The sequence below is a fragment of the Dipodomys merriami genome, unplaced genomic scaffold (genome assembly GCF_024711535.1).
Source record: "Dipodomys merriami isolate MVZ:Mamm:240054 unplaced genomic scaffold, mDipMer1.0.p SCAF_2, whole genome shotgun sequence".
NCBI lineage: Eukaryota > Metazoa > Chordata > Mammalia > Rodentia > Heteromyidae > Dipodomys > Dipodomys merriami.
In genome coordinates, this window is record NW_027203381.1 from 20,662,866 (window position 1) to 20,687,539 (window position 24,674).

Sequence of the window (24,674 nt, forward strand, 5' to 3'; positions counted from 1 at the left end):
CCTTAGAACACTAATGAGGACCTTCTACTCCTCCACTACATGAAGTTACAGCAAAAAGACATCCATAGACCTTGCCACATACCATACCTGCTAGTACTTTGATCTTGGACTTTCTAGCCTCCAGAACAGTGAAAATTAAACTTCTGTTGTTTGCAAGGCACTTGGCCTCTGACATTTTGTTATTGCAATCTGAATAGATTCAAACAGTAGCTAAGTTTGGCAGTCTTAGGAGGAAGACTAGGGTGCAAGGGACCTTGAGACCAGCTGTCTCCTACCAATGAGCCACTTTTTATGCCTTTCCTTTCCTTTAGTGTCCCTTCTCCCTTAGCATAAGAAAGCTGCTTAAGCACAATCATAAACTAAGTAATCTGGTTTCCTGAGTAGCACTTCCTAAACTCTGCTCCAGGCTCCAAATTCAATGGATGTTTCTAGGAGTCCCATGTGCATGCATACACACACGCGCACACACACACACACACACACACACACACACACACACACACACACACACATGCATACATGCACACACCAAATCATTCTGTGATCAGATAGTTTGGGGAAATGCTCAAAAACCCCTTAGACTCTCAGGCTTTCTTTATTGCAGGCCTTAGCAGGGATGGGGGTGGGGGTGAGACATGTTGTTGCTGTTTTCTTTTCTTTTCTTTCATTAGTGTGGGGCTTGGATTCAGGTCCTGGGCACTGTCTCTGAGCTCTTTTGCTCAAGGCTAGCATTCCACCACTTTGAGCCACAGCTCCACTTCCAGTTTTTTGGTGATTAATTGGGTAAGAGCTTCATGGACTTTTCCTACCCAGGGTGGCTTTGAACTGTGATCATCAGGTCTCAGCCTCTTGAGTAGCTAGGATTACAGGCGTGAGCCACCAATGCCCAGCTTACCAGAGCTCTTGATGTACTAATAATCAGTGAGATGCTCCAAGGCAGACGTGTAATATATAGCATCTCCAAATTGCTTAAACATGTAGCTCTTTTGTAGAAATAATTTTTAGCAGTCCAAGGGGCTTAGTGTTGTTTTGGACAATGTGGGAAATTCTTCCAACATCCCTACTTCAAAGTCATGTCTACCCATTTCTCCCAGCCCCCCTCCACTCAGCTTCCCCCCGCCATCCCCACCTTCCCATCTCAGCACCAGCTAACTCCCTCCATTGCATGGGCATGGCCCACCATTGCTTAGGGGGAGGTTATGGGGACCTGTCTTCTTGGTCTTCAAGGGCACTGCCCAGCTCTCACTCCCAGCCCTTTGATCAAGACAAGCTCAGGGCCCAGAGTAGATTGTATGTACTTTATTCCTAACAAAAGCTATTTATCCCCAGCATTACTGACCAACAAACCATATTGCTACAGTGACCAGTAGGTCTGACGGAGCCTCAAGCTTCCCTCCCTTCTCAGCCATCCTTGCCCTGTGGCCCCAGGCCTATGCCACCTTGGCCTCATCTACTCAGTCCTGCATCCCTTAGCCCTTCTCGGTCATCAGCATCTCAAGGCATTACCTCCCCCAACATATCTGTCTCTAGGCCAAAAAAGTATCCAGCACCTACCTTAGGACTGTGGTTGCAGGCCATCCACCATCTGTCTCCCAGGAGGATGCTTCTTTAAGGCAAGAATCAGGCCTGGGGAAGAGCCTGAAACAGGGTAAGCCCTACACAAACATCTGCTGCTATTGTATTGGTGTCATCTTCCTGTACCCAGAGCCTGGAACTGGGCATAGGCATGTGTAAACACCTGTCCTCAGAGCTTACCTTCGAGATGAACTGAATCAACCCATGACCAATCTAAGCCTCTTTATCACCCAGTTGCAGGATGGGTATGGAGTCACTGTGATTGCTTCCATTTCTCAGGTAAAGAACACTGAGGATCAGAGTTCTTTTTCCCATGCTGTATTCAAGACACCTTGCAGGAGGCAGCCAGAGGCATCCACATGTGACAACTGCCAGTAAAGGTAGTCTGGCTCAGTACCAAGGGTCTTGATGGGTATGTGGCATCCAGGACTCACTTGATCATCACTTAGCCTGGCAGATAAGCTAAGAATCCCATTGGCAGAGAGCAGAACCAGTGCTTCTGGCAGCTGCTCATTTCAGAGGCTTGGAGACCTTGCTCCTTGGGCAGTCTTTTCCCTACATGTGACTCTGTTCCTGGGACAGCATGGTGAACCACTGGAGCACCCAACCAGTCCAGCCAAGCAGAGGCCGAGAATCACAGCAGAAATGGCCAGAGCAGGGAGAAGGGAGGGGCAGGGAGAAAGGAAACTGGAATGGATGAGATGATAGTGAAATGACAGGGCCCAAGGCTCCCAAAAAAGACAAAGAAAATTCAGACAAAGGTGACAGCCACAGGACTCTGAAGTTCACCTCTTGGATGATATTTGTCTCTGGGAGGTTCTGACTTCAAGGGAGCCCCTGATCTGTCTTCTCCAGGGCACCCCCCCTCCCCAGACTTTTGCAGGCTGCAATACTTCTCCCAATTCCATGTGCTACAATACCTCTTGGCTGGCCAGACCTCACTAGCTGGCCTGCATAACTATTGAGTCCCTCCATGGGGCTGGATCTATGCATTCTCTACCTTCTATGGGTCTACTTAGGAGTCTCCCCAGTTTGGCTGTGCCCAGAGGATATCTGTACCTTGTCGTTCATGGCCAAAGCACACTGATAGCAACTGATAAATCAATTAAGTGAAACTTGCCTGTCTTTCTTGTCTGCCCAGGCCCCCTACCCATTCTCCCAAAGACCCCTTAGACTGTTCTTAACCTCAATACACAGGTGTGTGTTTGCTTACCCCACACTGTTTTCAAGCATTCCACAAAGCAGCACCCCATCATAGCCCACCTGGAGCTGTGGGGCTCATGCCACTTCCAAACAGTCTTGAGTCAAGATGCAAGTTGCTTGCTGGCTCTCAGAGTCAAAAGATCAGTATTGTGGAGTGTGTGTGTGTGTGTGTGTGTGTGTGTGTGTGTGTGTGTGTGTGTGTGTGTGTGCGTGTGTGTGTGTGTGTGTGTGTGTGTGTGTGTGTGTGTGTGTGTGGTGCCTGTACTGAAGCTTGATCTCAGAGACTCTAGGTTGTTTTTGTGTTTTTTTGGTTTTGGGGTTTGGGGTTTTTGCTTTGTTTTGTTTTGTTTTTTGGGGTTTTGTTTTGTTTTGTTTTGCTTATGACTACTGTTCTGCCAATTGAGCACAGACCGGGTCTTGGCTGGCTAATTGGAGATAAGGGTCTCTTGGGTATGTATGCTGAAGCTGGTTCCTTAACCTGAATCCACATAGCTCAGCCTCCTGAGTAGTAAAAACTATAGGTATGAGCCACCAGCACCCAGATAAAAGATTGGTTTTTTTCCTAATTGGGGCACTTGACTCCAGCACTGGACAGCTTGGGCCAGAGGCCATCTAAATTCTCTATATTTTTACTTTATAATAAAGTTGGTGTCAAGTTTCTAACTGTTGGCATTAGAGTTTTATATTTAGTATAACATAAAAATATCAATATATAAAGTATCTATTTATAATATAATATAGAATATTTTTATGTAATATAAAATCTCCTTTCCTGAAGTTGAGAGGCAAAACTGGGAACTGTATTGGGTTTACTCTGTGCACAGTCCAGGGTCAACACTCAAGGGTAAACTTTTCTATCCTCTCAATCAAAGTCTGGGGGGTCTATCAGCACACACTTAGGATCTCTGCAGTCTGGGCAGACACCCACTCCCCATGAGAGCTACAAGTTCAATGCTCAGGCCCGGGGAATCTGTGGAGTGAGTGAGCACCTGCTGGGGCAGTCGGAGGCAGTGACCCCTGAGTCTGGCTCTGGCCACTCTGCCCTTTCTCTTGGGGATCTGTCTCCTGGGGAGGCATGGGCTTGCCAAGATGAAGTGACACCCCCTTTCCCCGCATGTTAGTGCCAGGAAAAGGGACTGTGGTGAGCACGGATGGAGCCAGGGCTGAAGCTGAGTGGCCACCCTTGTGGTCCCCTTCCCTCAGCAGGACTCATACCCTCTGGCCTTGGGGTGCCTGGCAGTGCAGAAGACTAGAGAAGGGGTGGTTGCTAGGGCCTGGGCCTCCTGTTTCAGTTCACCTTTCCCCAGTCTTCAGCCCTGGCCAACAGAGCTGAAGATGCCTCGCTGGTGGAGGGAGTGGAGGGAGCGGTCCCCAGGGGCCCTGCCCACCTGCCCTGCAGGAAAGGAGGCTGTGGAGGTTCTGTGGTCTTGTAGAAGCCACTATTGGCTTCAGGAAGGCTGCTGTTGCCAGCTCTGGCAAGAGAGGGCACATTAACCCCATCAACCTACACTGAGTTCAAGAGCACAGCAGTTGCTTCAAGAGATGAGTGATCCTCGGGGACGCCTGAGCTCTCCCAAACAAGTAATAACCAGTCCCCACCTTGCTTAGCTTCCAGAGCTGACATCTGATCTCAAAGGCTGCTGGGTGGTAATGGAACTCTGGTTCTCAGGAAGGGAGCAAAAAAGGAGGAGAGCTGGAGCTAAGCAGGCTGGCTGGGGCAGACACAGAGTATGCCACCCTTTCTTCCGCCTCCCAGCCCCAAGGGGTACAGCAGCTGTCGAGCTTCCTGCCTTCCTTGAGACAGGTGCTGGCTGAATCCTTGCTTCCTCCAGTTCCAGCGCTCCTCTGCCCCTCTCCACCGCAGCAGGCGGTGCTGACTAAGCTCTACCACTTCCTCTCCCAGGCTCTGAAAGGCCAACCATGAGAGCGAGGGGACTGCATTGACACTGCTGGGGCCAAGCCACCATGTGGGTGATGTCACCAACCTTTGCAGGCTTGGTGGGGGGGGGGTGCTTCCTAGAGGGCTCCTGCCCCAGGCAGGCACACCTCAGGGGATGGCTAAAGGACAAGAGCTGCAGCCACTCCAGCCCTAACTGGACTCCGGGCTCATAGCCCTGGATGGGCCACTCGCCAGGCAGGACCCAAGACCTGTGACTCCTCTTCCTTCCCTTCCTACCCTTGGCCTGCGGAAGGACACGTGCCCACTGAGTGCCGAGGGTCGTATGGCTGCTGTCCCAATAAGAGGCACAAAAGGCAGTGAAAATTCACATTATTCTCATCAGGAGGAAATGACAGGTTTTTTTTTTCAAGTCAGAAGGGGCAATTAGGCCAATTATCTCCCTTGGCAGATAGGAAGTGAAGTTGCACAGCAGTCAGATTTGGCCAACAGCACGAGTGGTTATTGATAGAGCAGGACTGGAGACCGGGGCTATTTCCACCGTGCACAATGCGAGTCATCATTACTCTAGTCTTTGGCCTCTTGGGTTTGCTTCATGTGCATTACTTCCTGTGATGAGGTCTCAACTGTGGACCCAGACATTGAATGGACAGGGTGACTAAGAATTGACTGGAAGAAACCAACTTGCTCAGGACTGAATTGAAAGTTGGTGGCAGAAGAAGAACCAGAACCCGGGATGCTGAACATTTATACCACTCTTATTCCTCCCAAGCTCCACCCTGTGCTCTTCACCCCAAAACCCCACTGGACCTGTTGGTGAAAAAGGATGGTGGAAGGCAGAGGTTTGGCACCTGTCAGACTCATTACACTAATTCTTGGTGGAGGGTAGAGGGGACCACTATGGAGAAGCCTGTAACCTATGACAATTTGATTGCATCAGAAGCCACCAGCCCTGACTCTCAGGCCACCATGCAAATGAAATTTTACATAGTCATTCAAAGTCATGTGTGTCAAAACAACACAGTGAAATGTGAAAATGCTTGTGACACAAAGTTAAATAAGAATGGGAAATGCAGAATTATTCATATGCCATATTTACAGCTCTACGAAACAGACACAGCACATGCAGGAACAAAACTATGGAAGGCATATATCATTCATGTGATCACAGAGGGGTGGACTCCTAAGAGACTTTGTTCTTTTGCTTTGCTTTCTAAACATGGAATCTGCTAACTCTATGACATAACAAGATGTAATCTGTAAGGCAGCAAGATGACCTAAGGAAGATACACGGTGTGCCCAACATGAGAGGCACAGCCATGAGAAAGGACCACCTATTATTTCTGAGGAAATCAAGGCACAGACTCCACTTCCCTCAAATGTCCCCAGAAATTTGGCCAAGCCACTTCTAATACAGAGCCTGGAGGATGAAGAACTCACCACTCTGGACTCCAGCTCACTCACTTCCTTCTCAGGGGTTTTCTGATCCTAGAGGATCACCTTACCCACAGGTTTAGTAATGAAGACTTGAACTCTCTTGTATCTTGACAGCCCATAAGTTAGGGAGAGGCCATGGCTTTCCAACTTTGTCCCATTGGAAATAGAAGAGGAGCAAGGATTGCTTTGTGATGCTTTGTCTGGGCCCTGTGGGGTTCCTGATAGCCTACAAGTCCTAGCGGGCTGTGGAGACTGAGATGAACAAACACCCAGCCACTTCCTTAGCCACTTACTAGCAGGAGAAGATGGTAAAGGTTTTCACCACTTTGGGCCTCAGTATCTTTTGTGGGGGGCTCAGTTTCCTCCTCTGGTTTCCAATTACCTCTGCACTTGCTGTGCTGAGGACAAAATGAGATGACAGAAGAGAACAATTTAAACTGGGGAGAATTTACCTATCCCCGCAATTAGAGCCCTCCCGCTATCAGTTGTCCCTGCCCTGGCCCTCATTATCACACCCCTGTCTTTGGTCCCTGACTCTTCTCCTTAGGGTAGACTCACTTCAGTTCCTCTTCCTTGGGTTGAGGCAACCTTTCTACAAACCCATAGAGAAAAAAAAATCCTGATATTTGCATTCCTTCTCACACCCATCACCCAAGTCTCTGTTCTTAGGAAAGACAACATTTGATAAAAATTTGTTCCAACTGAGTGACACAGCTTCAAAAACAAGCTGCCCCAAAGATAAGCCATGCAATGACGCATACATGCAACAACCCACAAGGGGATGTCAGGCCTAGAGATTGTCATGTAGATATGAGGGATTGTAGCTACTGATGTTCATGTGTTACTCCAATGGAAACCTGTTTAAAAGTACTAGAAGTTGGGCATGATGTTGTATGCTTATAATCCCAGCACTAAAGATGCTGAGGCAGGAGGATCTTTAGTTCCAGGCCAGGCCCTGAGTGAACCAAAACAAAACCAAAAAGGGAGACTAGAAATATAAGTAAGTCAGTGTTAGAGGGCCTCTACCTAGCATGTAGAAGGATCTAGGATCAAACCTCAGCACAGAAAAAAAATACTAGAACTCTCTATCACCAGACATTTCCACAGTCCACAGTTCCCTTCCCTCTGTCAAATTCTACATGTTCTTCAGTACACTAAGACTCCTGAAACTGTTCTTCTTCATCTTTGTTCATCTCTGAGGTTTTACAGTCTCCCAGCACCCCAAAAATCTCCTGCCCTCAGACCCTCCATTTAAACTCCATCCTGTTCTTTTGTTACAGTAAGACCTAAAAGGTAAGCCTTTGTCTCATCCATCAGGCCCTGGATCTGCGTCTCTATCACCTTAGAAGCCTTCCATGGCTTCCTCCTAGGAGCTAACACTACAGCCTCAGCCCTCTGTCATCAGCCACCAGAACAAGTAAATACCACTCTTCCCTAGAGTTCCCAGGAATCAAAATGTTGGCATGCCAATTCTTCCATGGGACTCAGAAACTGCCTTCAAAAATCTCTCCCAGCCGTGCCTTATATTCTGCAGATCTTGAGTCCTGTGACTCTTGATGTGCTCCAGAGAAATCCAAAGGCAGGACAACAACACTACAGGACTAGATCTTTATGAGACAATAGGCCTGCATATATGGCCCTATAACACACACACACACACACACACACACACACACACACACACACACACACACTCACACACACACACACACACACACACACACACACACACGTCACCTTCCTAATGTACACCTTCTGTTCTTGGCCAAAATCTCATTTGCCTCCCTAGCTCTCCTCTTTTTCCCCCTCTGGTGTGCACAAAACCCTTCGAAGCCTTTACAACCCTCTCCTCAGCCACAGTCATCCTTGACTACATTTGGTCCTCAGGCCAGTGAATGCCTGTAGTTGTGAAGGGGAGAGACGCCATCCTTAGCACTTCCTCAGCACCGAGTGTCTGCACACACCTGTCATTTTGGTTCTGTGATGGGCATTGACTATATGATGCTCAGAGCTGTGGTCTACATTAACCCTTCTGGGTCAAGACAGGACTAGGACTTAAGTGCGGGCTGCTCAAAGTTTAACTTGCCAGCCAGGATGTTCAGCCACACATTTAAGCTGTGTAGTACTTTTTTCTTTGCCTCAACATAAGTGCTAGAAGCCCCCTTTTCTTTGGTATGCCTCCTTAGCACAGTGCTTGCTTTTCTCCCTGCTCCCCAAGCAGGTATTCTGGGAACACTCATTAACTAAATGAACTAACAAGTGAAAGAAGGGAACAAATGAATAAACACACGAGGAACAGGCATTGTGGGTGCTTCAACTGTGGGGTCGTGTTTGCTATTCTTTCTTAATTATCCTGAAAATCTGAATCTCTCCAAGTAAGCCCTTTCCTCGGTTCTCTTGAAAATATGTTAGTTTATCAGCAGCTGAACTAAACCAGAGAATAAGATACTAATTCTGCATTCACACTATGTTAAGCCAGGGATTTTTATAAAGCTCTCTTGATCCATAGAGAAACGAAGGCAAAAACATCCTGCACACGTGTGTGATGGTGGTTGGGTTTTGAGAGAACTAAGGTCATCACCTGGATCAGAGTCAAAGGCAGGCCATCTCCTGGCCTTCACTCGAGCAGAGGCTCCACTGTGCACTTGAATACAGCACAGAGCTGTCACTTCCTTTGTCTAGGAAATTGCTATGTTTCCAAAAATGGTACTTCTTATTTAAAGATAGGACAGATAGGGAAAGGGTAGGGCAGGAGGTAAGAAGACCTCATAAGGAAGAGAGGTAGCCAGCCTATGTCAGTAGCTCCGGTGGCATCTCCCCCTAACTTTGACTATTGAATTGTACTTGCTGGCTTATGGAAAATTACTATTTAAGAAAATTAATTAATTAAGTGACCTTTGTCTGATACTAATCAAGAGAGAAGGTCCTCAAGCTCAGAAAATAAAAAGGAGCTATAAACAAGAGTTGCACTTCACCTTATCACAAGATTGTGCTATATGAGTCACTTAACAGGTGTGGAGTCAAAAGTTATTCAAGTGTACATGTGTCAGAAGGTTGAGAGAATAAATATGATGTACAACAGCTTTGTAGTTGTTGAATCATCCAGTAGTGGAGAGGGCTCCTTAATAAGTTAAGTGTTTAGTTCTGACAACCTAGGCCAAACATAATGTGCACATGATGAATTGCTAAGACATTATTGCCCATTAACCCAACACCTTTCCATATGATTACTAAGTCACTACCTTCAAAATGTATTGTCAAACAATTCTGACATGCTTAACACTAACTCAGAATAATAAAACGTTACATTGGCTAATATTGATCTAATCTTTGGGATAAAAATAATGAGAGTGATCACCCAATGTTCGTTTGATTATTGTTGAGGTTGAATGGCTGGGAAGGGGGATGTTTTTGTTTTCTCAAACTAGGATCAAAGTTAAGTCTGATGCAAACTGAATATTTTTTAAAGATTTTTTACCATGAAAGTGTCAACAACTGGCCTCATAAACTTGCAGAGGCCTCTTGCTCACACTAGAGCCCAAGCCTCTGCTGGAAACACGCATGTGTGTCCATGTGTCACAGTAAATCAGCTCAGCTCTCCCACCAGGCTGGGAAGAGCTAGAGAACAAAGGGCCAGAGCAGAGAGTGCAGCCTGAGGGGCGAGCTTGGGGGGTGGGGGTGTCAAAGGAGGCCACACACCAAAACAAGCAAGGAAGCACAGTGGTCAGGCAGCAGAGTGCCCACCGGCCGCCAGGGAAGGATCAGAGATGGCCCTGGAGACAGCCCACAGAAGTGAGGTTGAGGCACGTCCGCCAAGAGAAACGGCTCCCAAATGATGACCCTTTGAAGAAACCATGAATTTCTTTAATCAACTGATTTCCTCTGGTTTCTAAAATGCCTCATTTAGCAAGGCTTGTTCTGGGCTGAAAATGAATAGGTATAATTGACAAATGCTTGAATTTGGGTTTTACTCAAGGGGGGGGAAATACCTCTTCACTGGATTCTCCAATGCAATTATGGGGTGGAGAGGGAGAGATGCTTCTATAGGTTCTTCTTCCAATTCAGTCTGGACATTTGTCCTGACTTCCCTCCTGATCTCCACCCCCACTCCAACACACAAACTTAGACAATGGCCAAGATCTGGCTTGCTTTCTCCCAAGAGAGGCCCTAGGGCCACAGATGAAGCAGCTGTCAGGCAAGCAGACTATAATCAGCTTTAACTGGCTCACAGCCGGCAGACAGACCATCTTATTCCTACAGTACCAGGTCCAGTGCCCACCCTGGGATAGGGTAAAGGGTAGTCTCAGTGGGGTTCTGTTTCAAACATCTTCCATGCCAAACTTACATCACAAGTCCCAAGAATTTAAATATGCACATAGAAGAAGGTCCCTTAGAGTTTCTGATCAGAGCTTTAACTCCGTGTCACATGTCACCTCAGCATGATTTTTAAGGACAGTAAATCAATGACAGTAAACAGAAAAGTTAAAACACAACTTAAAATGGGCTTGTCAGGCGAGTTTGAAATGCTACAAGATTGCTAGTTAAGAACAGTATCCCTTTTCTCAACCTAAGTGTTATTTTTCCTTCTCTTCACCAGCATCATCAATAAACCCAATGCTATGGAACTTGGAAACTAAGATGAAATGTGGGAAGTATTGAGTCCCCAGGTAGCCAAAGATAGGTGATCTCTATGCAATTGAGCTGTTCAGTGTGACAAGACAGCTGACCCCTCCCATGCCCCAGACTTCTATTGTTAGAAGATATGGACTCGATGAGATTAAAGTCACCATATCTATACCACAAAAAGGAGGGGGGGAAAAGAGTAAAGTAAAAAGAAAAGGCATTCACTCAAATCTTACAAATGGGAGGTGGGGGTGGTGGGTGGGTGAGGGTGGGGATAGAAAAGCAAGGGGAAAATCTAAACAGCAGGATACGACAATAAATGGGAAAACAGCAAGAGAAAAAGCACACTAGGTTAATATAGGAAAACTAGTTCTTTATTGAGAGATTGTATATTAGTATTAGTGGATTCTGTGTGTAACAATGTCATCATGCACACGATACAAAAAAAAAGGCTGGCCCACCATGCTTCGGAAGGGCAACAGAACAAAAGCAGCGTACAATGAGCAGATGGCCCGGGCTACACGACCACAGTACAGTTCAGCAGGGTAATAACATCTCTAACCGAGCGCTGTACATTGTCAACTGGGGGATGTAAAAAAATACAGATCATGCTTTAGTTTTAGTACAAGAAAAGGTGAAAAAGATACACAACCAAAAGGATATTTGATACAGAAAAAATTACCCACAAAATAAGAACAGGAAGTAATTCAGCACAGCAGAACACGCTACCCCTGTTTAATGGAAAACCATTTTGCTGAGATTTTTTTTTCTTTTCTGTTTTTTTCTTTTTTCTTTTTTTTTCTTTTTCCTCTTTCTTTTCAGATTGCCAAGTGGCAGTCTGGGGAGGCTACTTGGGACTTTATTTTGGAAGGACCCTTGAAGTAGGGGCCTTATTCTTTCATGATTGCTGTGGTTTTGTTTCTGTTTTCAAGCAGGTCTGGCTGGCCAGGCAGCAGAAGGGAGCCGGCTGTTAAAGGGGAAGCTCTGAGGGCCAGGGCAGATGTCCAAAGATGCTCTTGACATTGTACAATTAAACAATTAAGACCCTATGGCCATGGCTTCCCTTTAAGCCAGAGAGCTTACTTAGTGCACCAAATTTTCAGAGGCTATAATAGCAGCAACTACCATTTCATCCAAGATTTTCTTTTTACTATATGTATATATATATACATACTCAGTAATTTTTGCCTCCAACAAAATATAATTTCCAGTTATTTCTGGGTGCTGCCAGGAGGCCAGATGATAGCCACCCAGAAAACTGGAAAGTAGGGTGCTGCAACCTCCAAGCCAAGGCAAAAGGAATCCACTTAACAGGGATTTACAGTGCAATGTACTCGGCTAAACAAGATGAAGATACAAAAATGGTTATTTCTCTACATCTATTCTGAAATGGCCTACATCCTACACTACTACAATGGAAACTAAAAAGAACAGATTTAAGCTGGCAGACTATCTAATAGTTTTACAAGAAGATTGTGGTTTAGGACTTTGTTGAGTTAAGCATTAGTATCCTCTATCGGAAGGTCATGAATTCTTAGCACACTGGGCTAAATTTTACCCACAGCCCAACTCACCCCTCAGCACTTAGATTTCCTGTGGGTGTGTTTGCCCTGAAAGTAAACTTGGACTGACTGGGCAGAATTGGGTTTTGTTGGAATTTTTTTTGGTGGTGGTGGAGAGGAGTGGTATTAAAAATAAAATTTAAAGGCAGCTGAACAATTTGAATTTCAAAACATGGACCCCGCATGCTGCAATGGTATTTAGAGATTGGTGGTATTAATGAGGATGATAATGATTTAATCAGGATAATTATACTTTCAGGCTCAACATCCTTCTTAATCATTTTTTAATTTCTGCCTAGTGTAACGTTCCACACCCGTTTTAAGAGGAAATGCCAAGTAATAACAGAAAAGTGTGTATAGGGGAGGGGGTGGCATTTCAAAGAGATGTGGTGCAACCCCCCTCAATACCCTCCCACACTCCCATCCCATGCTAGGCTGGCCTGAGATAGGGGATACTGCCGCTTAAATAGCAATGCCTTCCTCGGATGGAGACAGGAAATGGTTAAGAGGGGTGTCACAATACAGCTAAATGCGGAGGCAGAAGGGTCACAGCGCACACAGCAGCGAGTTGACCATTCACTGAGCTACACAATGAAGAAAAAAAAAGATTTGATAAATGCAGAATGTCATCATTCTATCATCACACAAAAAAAACTGCAGTTCAAACAGGCCTGGGGGGGGGGGAGGGGGCGGGTAGGGAACCTTGCCTTTTGGGTTCTGGGTGCAGGGTTGGAGACAGCTGGGCTGGAAGAGGGCGCGGCTTTTCTAGCCTGGCCCAGTCCGGGCCCCTGGGGCGCACTAAAGCGCTGGGCCTGCGACCCCACCCCCACCCTGACTCCATAGGGGAGCCGGGTCAGCAGGGAAGACAACGTTCAGTGTGCAGGGGAAGTGGCTGGGGTCTTAAGGAGGGCCTTAGCCAGCAGGAATGTAAGCAGACGTGGAGTGGGAGAGAAGAAACATTTCCAAGAAGAGAAATGTGAGTCCAGAGGCAGAATACAAAAAGAAAAAAAAAAATGAATTGAAATGCATCTTGGATTTGCTTTGGAGGTGGGAAATTTTGATTAAAAGAAAATGGAAGAAATGGGGGAGGAGAGGAGGGGGGGAAAACCAAGCTATTGTAGCAGAATGTAAGGGGAAAGGGGATGTGGGGAAAGGGGACCGTGCAAACACACCCCATATATCACAGTTAAAAAACAAAGTCGACAGCTATGGGGGCAAAGTCCGGACGTGAGGGCAGTTTCCCACCTCACCCGCTCACACAGCACAACACCCCAGGGCCAGACAACCCTCTCCAGCCCGGCCGGGGATGCACGGCAGCGCGCGTCTGATCTCCCTCTGAGGCACAGGCACGCGCGCGCGCGCACACACACACACACTCACACACCACACACACACACACACACACACATGCACCTAGTCACATACACACACGAATCTTGAACCCATAAATGCAACTGTCACACAAAGACAATTGCGGAGGAGAGTAAGGGCAATAACACAAAAAGGGTTAAAGGTGGGAGGGGGAGAGGATGGGGAAATGTGCAAGTGCCCACAAGAGGGTGGGGGCGGGGGCATGGGATGGGTCAGATGCCCAGATCCCAACTAACCATCGGTATTAAGTACCAAAAACTGAAGAGCTGTGAAACACATATAACAGAAAACACACACGGGGGGGGGGGGGGAACACGACCACAGAAAACCAAGCTTACATTCTCATATTCATCCTCTCTCTCTCTCTCTCTCTCTCTCTCTCTCTCTCTCTCTCTCTCTCTCTCTCTCTCTCTCTCTCTCTCTCTCTCTCACACACACACACACACACACACACACACACACACACGTTTCTCTCATCTTCTTTCGATCACACAGGGCAAGGTATTTTAGGGGAAGGGGCTGTGATTTCAGTGGAACCACGTCCACCGCAAAGAATTGGGGGGTGGGGGGAGTGGGGCTGGGAAGGGAGGGACCCAAATTCACCAAACCCTAACTTCACTACAAAAGCTCCCACGAGAGCGGCTGTCCCCACACTCGGGGGTGGGGGGGGTCTCCCCCAAACGGGGTGGAGAGCAGCCACCGCTCTCCCTGAGTCCTCGCGGTGGTGCCCAGAGCCCCCCGGCCACCCGCGGCTCCCACTCCCGCCCCGGTGCCTGCGGCGATCCACGCTCCGAAGCAGAACCCGAAAGGAAAAAGCGATACCTCTGTTTCGCACAGAGCCAAACACGGGAAGCACGAGATAGCCGACGTGGACCAGGACCATCCTGGCTCCTCGCGCGGCGGCGGCGGCGGCGGCGGCGGCGGCTGCGCGCGGGCCCTTTGTGGCGCGGCTCCGGGGCGCGGGCGCGGGCGGTGGCGAGGCTGCGGGAACCGCCGGGGCGGGAGGCGGAGCGCGGGGCGCGGGCGGCGGTGGGGCGGCGGCTGGCGGGGAGACAGATGGCCCATGGAAAGGCTCCCTTCCCGGCCCCTCTCGACATTCAAAGGCGCTGGGGCCGCAGCTGCCGCCACACAAAGGCGCGCGCAGCCAATGGGAGCGGAGCGCAGCGCGGCGCGGCCTCGCCGGAACCGCGGGGGACAGCGGGGACCGCGGGCGCGCGGGTGGGGGAGGGAGCGGGGTGACGGCGGGGAGCGAGCGGGCGGCCAATCGCTGCGGCCAATCGCTGCGGCCCGCTGCGGGGCGCCGCGGAGGAGGGGTCGGCCCCACGGGACGCGTGGAACCCAGTGAGGGTCGCTGGCTGCTCCGTGGGTCGGAGCGTGCGGGCAATGCCCCAACACACACACACACACACACACACACGCACAGGAGGCGGCGTGCACACACAACGTGCACAAATGGAGAGGGACGTGCTCTCAGACATGTGGAAGTGCGTTCGTTAGTGCACACGACCCGGAGGTCCCTGCGCACCGCGCACGGGTCACACAGGGACGTGCGCATGGAGGCTGCCGCACGTGCAGAGCCTGACTGCTGGGCGCAAGTAAAACTGGCAGGCAAGCAAACAGCCGCAAACTGGACCTAAGCACTGCGCACAGACATTCACACAACGGAACCAACGCCTTGTTAACGCAGGACACGTGCCGGGAGCCCATTCCCAAAGACACACAGAGGGGACGTACAATGCAGACACAGGTAAGACGCGAGCAGCCAAGCTTCTCGATGCACCGCAGTCTTGCACTTGCGAAGACAAAGCTTGCAATCGTTTGCTAATTTGAAAACCACTCGTTCACTTGAGCCGTGTGCACAATCTATAAAAAAGACACTGCTGTCCAGAAACCCGGGACGCCAGGCCATGTGCACAGACACGCCCACTTCCACATTTGCAGGCAGACAGATGACATCAGGTTCCTGCAGACTCACATGTGGAGGCACAGCTACCATGTCACATGGGACGGTGGCTGGCCAGCCAGGTATTCAAGAGACAGAAGCAAAGAGTCTTCACCCAAAAAGCCTTGTTCTGACATGAACAGCTAAAACCACGTTGGTGCCAACTCAGCCAGCCCATCTGCTATGAAATCTCCTAGGGCTATGCTCAGACTAGGCTCATTGAACATAAGGCCAGAGGCGGCTTGAGTCTCATCCATCAGTGGAAAGACAGAGGGCATTTCTTACCCTGGAGCCTCTCTGCAAAATCCAGTGGCTTCTTTATTTACTGAATCTGGTAAAAACTAGATGATAATAGTAGGAACCTAACCCAACCTAGCTTATCAGGCCTTAGAGATGAGGAGGACCATACAGTTAATCCTGCACAGGCAGTAGGTGCTGATGAGATTGAGATCCTAGCCCTAGCAGCCCAGGGACCTTCAACAGGCCATGCTCGGGAGCAAAGAGGGTCATCAGCTTTGGGTGCTGGACAAGGATGCCACCTCTGAGGAGCAGTCAGCCAGGAAGATAGGGGCTGAGCAAGTAGTTGGGGGTTGATCCCAGGAAAACGTCTTCTAGGAGTTTAAGACTTGGTAAGTGAAGAATGGGATAGGTGAGGTAAGCAAAGGTGAAGACAAAAGAGAAAAATTGACCTAGACAGCTCCGTAGTTCTAGTAGCAATGGCCCTTCTGGTCTCACAGAGCTCCTGAGTTGTATAAGCCTCAGCCCTCTTCCTTACTCTAAACCCCTCTGGTTGCCACTGGAGTACTTAGGGATAACAGCAACCAAAGACAAATTCCACCCATAGTCCCCAATGTCTGTCTCTATCATTTCAACCCTTTACCACCAGCTCTTTTATCATTATCTGTTAAACATAATGCCACTACTAATTTTAAAAAATCAAAGAACGAAAAGACTTAAACACCTACTAGCATTCTTTCCTGTTCCATTTCAGGTTCTGCCAATCTGCTTATATACAAATTGCCATAACAATCCACATTTTATCCCTGTCTAATCTTAACATAGAAAGCATTCTCCTGCCCTTTTACCTAGTCTTTATACTTACCATTTTAAATGGTTTCTTAGTAGTCCAACCAGTGTACATATTGAGAAATTACTTACTCATACCTTAATTTACTCCTAGACTTCTATTATTATAGAACATACAATGAACTTCTTTATGCAAACTCCTTCTTATTTAATTGAACTGTCAGTTTAAACAAACTTTTAGGACTAGAATTACTAAATCAGGTATGGAAAACTTGCTAGTTCTTATCACTTAGTGCCTTTTGGATTAAAGAAAAAGCAATTTGTTGTTGATGCTACCAGCAAAGAATAGTATGCTAGCTCCAGGAAAACCTTTGTAGCTTCAGTGGACATGGTTTTTAAAAAATCTTACAGTATATTAGACCAGCTCATCAAGGCTTATGAGTACCTAATCTGGCCTTGAAATGAGAGTGGTTAGGATACAAACTCTGAAATCAGATTGCCTGGCTGTGATTACCTCAGGTGTATTTTAGTTCTCTAGGTCTTGGTTTCAACATCTGCAAAATGAACATAATGATAGCCCTTTTCCTCACAGAATTAATGTGTGGACCAATAAGTTAATTATGGGAGAATTCATAGAATACTACCTAGCTATTTATATTTTAGTTCTTTTCCTTTCATTTGTCCATCTCTCCTTGCACATGACTTCTTTCTCTTCAGCTGTCATTTATGATTACCTACTTCTTTTTTATTTGTGCCAGTCCTGGGTTTTTGAATTCAGGACCTGGGCACTATCTCTGAGCTTTTTCACCCAGGGTCAGAGCTCTACTACTTGAGCCACAGCTTCACTTCTGGCTTTTTTTTCTAATGGACTTCCTGTCTGAGCTGGCTTAGAACCTCGATCCTCAGATCTCAGCCTCAGGTATGAGCCACCAGTGCCCAGCAATTGCCTACTTCTTAATGAAATGTAAATTATACCTTGACACAGAACATCCAATAGACAGTGAGTAATCATCAAAGAACTAACCAGAAATGTAAACCAAAGGAAATGGTGAATCTATCTAACAATGGTACCTTTCCTATTTACACATCAGAAAAACCTATAACTTTCCTATTACACATCAGAAAAACCTAGCAGACAGATAATCTGTGTGCTCCAGTATACCAACACCCACTCATAGGCTTGAGCCTTCTGCTAAAAAGGAATGGTTGTGGATTAGAGGGATGTTTCACTTTTAATGTAATCTTTAAACAAGCACCTAACATTTCTCATCCTCAATTTCCTGCCAGATCTACTTTATACGTTTACCATAAGGATCAAATGAGAAACTAGCTACAGTGTCTTTAATAATAAAAATAAGTAAATTCAGAAAGTATGCAGAACTGTAGAAATACAGTTAAAGTCTATAGAAGAACAAAAAAGCAGATTTCTGAGAAAAGAAAGATTTGCAGAAATACTCTGCTCATTATTTTTCCTTTGTATATTCTTTCCACCCCTCACCACAATCAATACCTAGCACCTGGTACTAGCTGTGAGGCTCCAGAAGTATGTCAAGTAAAAAATGAGAGTTGATCCATACTTCCTGATACAAAATTGAAAAAGGTAACCTTATAAACATAAAACACTGTTACTGGTCAGTGACCCAAACTTTGATTCCTCATATTTCATTATATGGCCACTACAGAAAGGTTTCTATAGTTTAACATATTTCTGGGTCCAGAAGCATCTTGAGAACAACAACTGTAAAGTCTGTTTTTGGTTTAAATATAAATGTCCCCTAAGGCTCATGTGTTAAAAAGCTTGGTCCCCAGCTAAAGGCTCTACTGAGAAGTGATTGGATCACAAGGGCATTAACCTTATCAACCACAGAATAGACTATTAGGACTATTGGGAAGTGGGGCCTAATCAGAGAATATAGGGATATAGATCATTTATCCCTGACCTGGAATCTCCCTCTCTACCTCTCTCTCACTCTCTCTCTTCTTTTTTACTCCCTTTCTCCTCTCTCCTCTCTATCTCACCAACATGCAGAGAGTAGCTCAGCTCTATCATGTACCATTTCACCATAAGGTGATTATCTCATCTTGGATACAAAAAACAATAGAGACATCTGACCATGGGCTGAAACCATGAGCCAAAGTAAATCTTTCCTCCCTTAAGTTGTTTTTCTCAAGATTTTGTTGCAGCAAGAAAAAGTTAACATAGAACCCAACAGGAGCTCTAGACTATGACTGCCATTATCCTTGACTCAACAAATGAAAACAAATCTACCATGTTATTTGTGTAGACATCAAAATTTTCCAAGCCTGATGTCAGAATTCCTGCTCTTCTCTGTGGTGTGTTGGCATCAAGTAGAGACAGCTTTCAAAATCTGTGCAAAAACAGCTGTGCTTCAATCAATGAACCCTCTGTGACTGATGTCACAACAGCTTTGTGCTGAGTATGATGGGATTCTAGATGCAGTCTGTGCAGGAGGAGACTCAGCTCCAGGTACTGACAGTCCACTGTGGGAGCAGGCCATAAATGCAAGAGAGGCTGCCCACAGCCCCGCAGGAGAATGAGGCAGAGAAATATATGAGAAGACTTGAATCATCAGAACATCCTATGGGTCACTGTGCACTCTAAGGTATGGATCCATTTTTTGTAACTGAGAAAATGGGGGAAGAATTGGGTCAAGGAGGCAAAGCATGACCAAAGATCAAGAAGTAAAAGAAAGCTAGAAGCTGGCGGCTCATGTCTGAAATCCTATCTATTCAAGAGGCTGAGATCTGAGGATCAAGGTTTGAAGCCAGTCATGAGACTTTTATCTTCAATTAACCAGTAAAAAGCCAGAAGTAAGGGTATAACTCGTGGTAGAGCACCAGCCTTGAACAACAACAAAAAAAAGTGAGAATAAGAGACCCTGAGTTCAAGCTCCAATAATGGCACAAAAAAGTGAAGATAGAAGATGGAGAAAGAGGAGGGTAGAGAGAAAAAAAAAGGGAGCAAGGAGGGAAAGCCTCAGGAGCTTGGCATGAATAAGCTCTAAGAGAGAGCCAAATTGCAGAGCTGGGATATAGATGGACAGGATCAGGGAAGAGCACATCATTTACTCCTGGGTCCCAGAATAGTCATTGAACAGAGTTCCATGTTGGCAGGAAGTGCCAGAGATATACATTGGATGAAGTAATTCAGCTCTCACACAGGTATGGGCCAATAGGAAATGAAGCAAAGAAGAGTTCACCATCCTCTTCTGGCTGAAGTGTTGAAGACTCTACACCTCCTGGCAACAAGGTGGGGCTTTTAAATGCTGAAGTCCTGGGGAAAGGAACCAGAAACAGAAATCTTGAGGGATGGCTTCCTTAGAAGTTAAAGCTCATTTAAAGGATAAGATTTTTGCCAAGAGAAAGAATCAAACAGAAAACCTAACCTACTTTTGGAAAGGTGGCTCAGTGGTAGAGCGCTTGCCTTGCATGCATGCGGCCCTAGGTTCATAAAGAAAAGCCAGAAGTGGCGCTGTGGCTCAAGTGGTAGAGCACTAGCCTTGAGCTAAAGAGCTGAGGGACAGCGCCCAGGCCCAGAGTTCAGGCCCTACGACCGGACCCAAAAAAATTTTAAAAAGAGAGAGAGAAAGAATCAAACAGAAAACCTAACTTACTTTTGCAAACTCTATTATTTTAAGACAGTGAAATCTTTCATGAGAAGAAATGTCTTTATAGAACTTTTAGCTAAAATGGAGAAAATGATATACTAAGAATATTATCCTAATGGAGTAACCTTCAGTGGCTATCACCAAAAAGAAGGTAATGGGACATGAAACATGTCCCCTGATGGAAGAATACACAACCACCTTGAAGGAGTCTTTCTAGAAAGCAACACCTGAACCTAAACAAATCTCCAGGTAATAGCCACAGATGGGGAGCATAGGAAACAGAGATGCCTACTAAAAGATACTTTGCGGGTGTCATCAGCAAAATCCAGATTGTAGAAACTCTACACGACAAAATCAATCATTTCTTCAAATCCTAGGAGATGAAGGAAGGAGATGGAGCAGGAACCTGTAGACAACATATAGGATCAGACAAGTCAGTGCAGTGCTCCACCATCTGTGAAATGTGATTCAAATGAATAAGCTATAAAGATAGCTGGGGAAATGCAAACACTCACTCTTCAAGATACTAAGGAATTCTTGATTTTAGAAAGGTTAATGGTATTGTCATGATGTCTATATTGTCATATAAATAAGAGATTTTTAATCTTATATTACAAGGTTCTTTCTTCTCTGAGGAAGAGGGAGGAGTAAATATGGGCATAGATGAACACAGACCTCTGTGGATTGCCACTGACTTTGGAGTTGTGGGAATTGGGTGAAAAGGATATATGAAAAGTCTATGATAGTTTTCTAGTTTTGTTTCTATTTGAAATTTTTTTTAGAGGGGAAATTATTCTTTATTTTCATTTATTATTATTTTTACTTATTTTTAGTATTTAATTTTTTATTATTTTTATTTTTAAAATTGTTTATAAAGGTGATGTACAGAGGGATTACAGTTACATAAAGTAGGTAATGAGTAAAGAAGCAAGAAAGACACTAGTACCCATCCCTGCATGCTGCCAGCGCACACAAAGCTTTCTTTTTTTATTTTTAAGTTTTTCTGCATTTTTTTTACAAAAAGCTTCCTTAAAGGAGGCAAGTCAGAAAATGATGCTGTGCTGGGCACTGGTGATTCACGCCAAAGAACTACTACTACTAATGAGGTATAGATCTGAGGACATAGTTCAAAGCCAGCCAGGGCAGGAAAGCCAATGAGATTCGTATCAGCAATCAACCACCAAAAAGCCAAAAGTAGAGCTGTGGCTCCAGTGGTAGAGTGCTTTATAGCTCACCTTGAGCACAGAAGCTTAGGGACAGTGCCCAGGCCCCGAGTTCATGCTCCAGAACAGGCACCAAAAAAGAAAAGAAAATACTACCTCTACTTTTAACTGATCATATGGCCACCTGGGGGATAAGCTGGGGTGGGCAGAGACTAAATTTCCCAGAATCCTCTGCCATCAGATGTGATTTTGTAACTAAGTTCTGGCCCATGGAATATAAGCAGAACTTCATGTTTGAAGAGTTCTTCGAAGTAAGGAGGTATGCCTCTCTTCTTTTTTATTTGTGCTAATCAGGAGATGAGAGTGGGCTAGAGCTGAGCCATCATACAGAGCATGAGGATGATGAAGAAGTAGGCTTGAAGGCTCCTGGTTACTGACTGATTTCATAAAATACTAACCTCAGACTGCTTCCCCACAATTCCTTTAAGATAGGAAAGCACCAAATTTCTGTCTTCACTGAAGCCATTGATACTTTTGCAAATTTCTCTCATTTTTATCACCCACAGTCAGGTGTAAAATCACGTGTGTCCACTGGCTCCTCCTGTGCATAGACAGATGACACATTTTAGCTGTGATGCAAGGCAGTTCAGCTTTATGAAAATGAGGCAGTTGTACGTTCACAAGAAGACACACTGTCTCCATGGGCATGGTAAGGCCACCAGGAAAGGGGAAACAAGCAGCCTAAATACATTCCGTGACTGTTGAGGGCATATTGAACATATTAGGTGGGACAGGATGTAATGATTTAGGCTTTTCCTGCCGCTAATGGAGACATTATGACCTCATGTTAGTTTTCTAGATTCCTCAGTGGCCTCCTCTTTGGCTGGTAGAGTGGGTGAGGGGCAGAACAAGCACTTAGAGGATGCAGGTCAGTCATTGGATCCACCATCCTTACATGCATGCATAAGAATTAAATGGAGACCTCATTTGAAAGGCACAACCTCAGGTCCCAGCCCTTGAGACTCTGACTCAGGACGCCACAGACAGGACCTGGGACCCTGGATTTTAACAAGCAGAGCTCCTTCTTCTAGCTTTGAGATCTAGCAGGAGGCAAGAGGGTGGCATGGATCTGCTTTGCTGTGCTCTGATCACCCAGCACTTAGCACTCTGCTGGCACAGGGGGGCTTGCTCTACATCTGTCCATCACAATGAGGACCCCCTCAAGTTCCTGAGCAGGAGTGATTGAGGGACACTTCTACCTTTCATGGCTCTATTGCCCTGGAACCTGCCAAGAGAGGAGAAACACAGGATATAATCCAGCAGGAACTGAGGGTTTTCTTTTGGACAATACTAGGTTCCCAGGCCAATGTTTTATCATGTGTGACTCAGCCTGTTTTCTAACTCTGTGCCTGCTTTTGCTTAGCCTACACTGTGTGTTACTGCATCATCTTTTGGAAATGGAGCTTGTGGAAAGAGAAGAGGTTGGGGCCTGAGACCTGTGGTTGGGACTTTGACAGCAGTTGGAATCAATCTAGCTTTTTCAGCATCTTCAACCCTCTTACATATGCCTCTGCATGCCCTCTTATAGGGTAGAAGACTGAGGCTGCACCCAGGCACATCTCAAGAGTCTCCACAGCACCATATGACAGGCGTTCATTGATTTCTCTCTGTCACAGACTCAGAAGCAAGACTGGCATTCCTTACTTACAGCATTGGCCTCATTTTAACTTGAGGGATCCCATCCTATCTCCCTCAATATTCTCCCCAAATCAGGCACAGTACCTTAAAATGCTACCAAAGCCCTTGATCCTTTGGGTTAAGGTTTAAAATTTGGTCCCAGGAGCCAGGTTGGTGACACATTTCTGTAGTTGCAGTACTTGGGGAAGTAAAGGCAGGAGAATAGAGTCTGAGATCAGCCTGGATTATAAACCAAGAGGCTTCAGCAACAAAGTAAAGAGGAGAGGAGAGGGGGAAGAGACAGGAAAGGGAGGGGAGGAGATGGGAGGAGAGGCTGGGGTGAGGTAAAGGAAGAGTAGGGGAGAAAAAAAAGAAAAAGAAAAGAAACATGTAGTCTTGGGAAAAAGCAGTGAGTCTTGCCTTCTGCACTGTCCTTCTGACCTGCCAACTTTATAGCAGCTGATTTCTTCACACTGGGGAGCTCGTGGGAAGTTCAGCCCCACAGCATAGCCACCAGGACAGCTGAACTGACCTGCAGAGCCTCTTGTCTCCCTCTCCTGGGTCCCCTGTCATCCATGCAACCTGAGATTGCACTTCTTGAAGTAGGGAGTCACCTGGCCTGAGGTCAGAAGTCTCCAGACTCTAAAGATAGAGTTTTAGCTTTGGGCCAAGCATTGAGAGTGGATGTAAGCAGCTTTAAGAATCCCAGAGAAAGCCACTTCTGACTTCTAAGGCTGGTCCTAGGGACCCACAGGGAAAGGATGGGAAAGTTTAGGACAGGGGCTAAACCCTGTGGAGCAGTGGAATGTGGAAAGGGAAGCAGAGGCTGGCCAGGCCTCCAGGGATGTCCCTCTGTAAGGCAGATATGGGCTGGCCTCCCGTGTGCTCAGTGTGTTCAGGTTGCTTCATTAGGCATGAATTGAAGACTGATGGTCAATAAGAGCTGTTCCAAAGCAAAGGGAGATGGGGAGTATTGAATTCAATGAAGGAGGAAGAGAACTTCATCCACAGGGAGAAGGGCTTCATAGAAAGGACCCTCAGAACCAGAAGGGATTGTTAAAGTCCAGCCCTCGCAGTAGCCTTCACTAGCAGCATGTGCTCAGACTTCGCAACAGGCTTCCCATGTCATGGGGCTTCTTCCTTCCTTCCTTTCCAGACTGCTTTCCTGTAAATTCAGGGGTTCACCTGAATGTGTACCCCCAGGCTCCCCACTTGTGCCAACACTCTCTGACCCTCAGGTACTTGTTTGCTGCTGTTGTTTTGAGGCAGTCTCTCTTTGTAGCTCAGGCTGGCCTCAAACTTACAGCCTTGCTGTGTCACCCTGGGATTTCGGGTATCAGCCACCATATGAATGACCCTCAGATTATTAACCCAGAGGATTCTTCCTGTGGAGACAGCAGCCAAGGCTGAAGAGAAAGCCTAAAGTGCTTGGGGAGGTGGCTTACACCCATCCCAGGTCTCCCACCAAAGCTGTGAGAGTGGGTGCACAGGTCAAATGACAATGAGCCACCTGGAGATTCCTGACGTGAGAATGTTGGGGACACACAGTCATTTCCTAAAAGTTGCATC

The 24,674-nt window shown here is 46.5% G+C and overlaps 1 protein-coding gene across 1 annotated transcript in view; it reads right to left on the reverse strand.

Annotated features, from left to right (window-relative positions):
* Positions 1-14,551, reverse strand: part of Ark2c (arkadia (RNF111) C-terminal like ring finger ubiquitin ligase 2C) — a 90,348-nt gene extending 75,797 nt beyond the window's left edge. Inside the window, exon 1 of the mRNA XM_070028636.1 lies at positions 14,491-14,551. Within this exon, the coding sequence (XP_069884737.1) occupies positions 14,491-14,551 (61 nt within the window). The remainder of the gene's footprint in view (positions 1-14,490) is intronic.
* Positions 14,552-24,674: the final 10,123 nt, after the last annotated feature.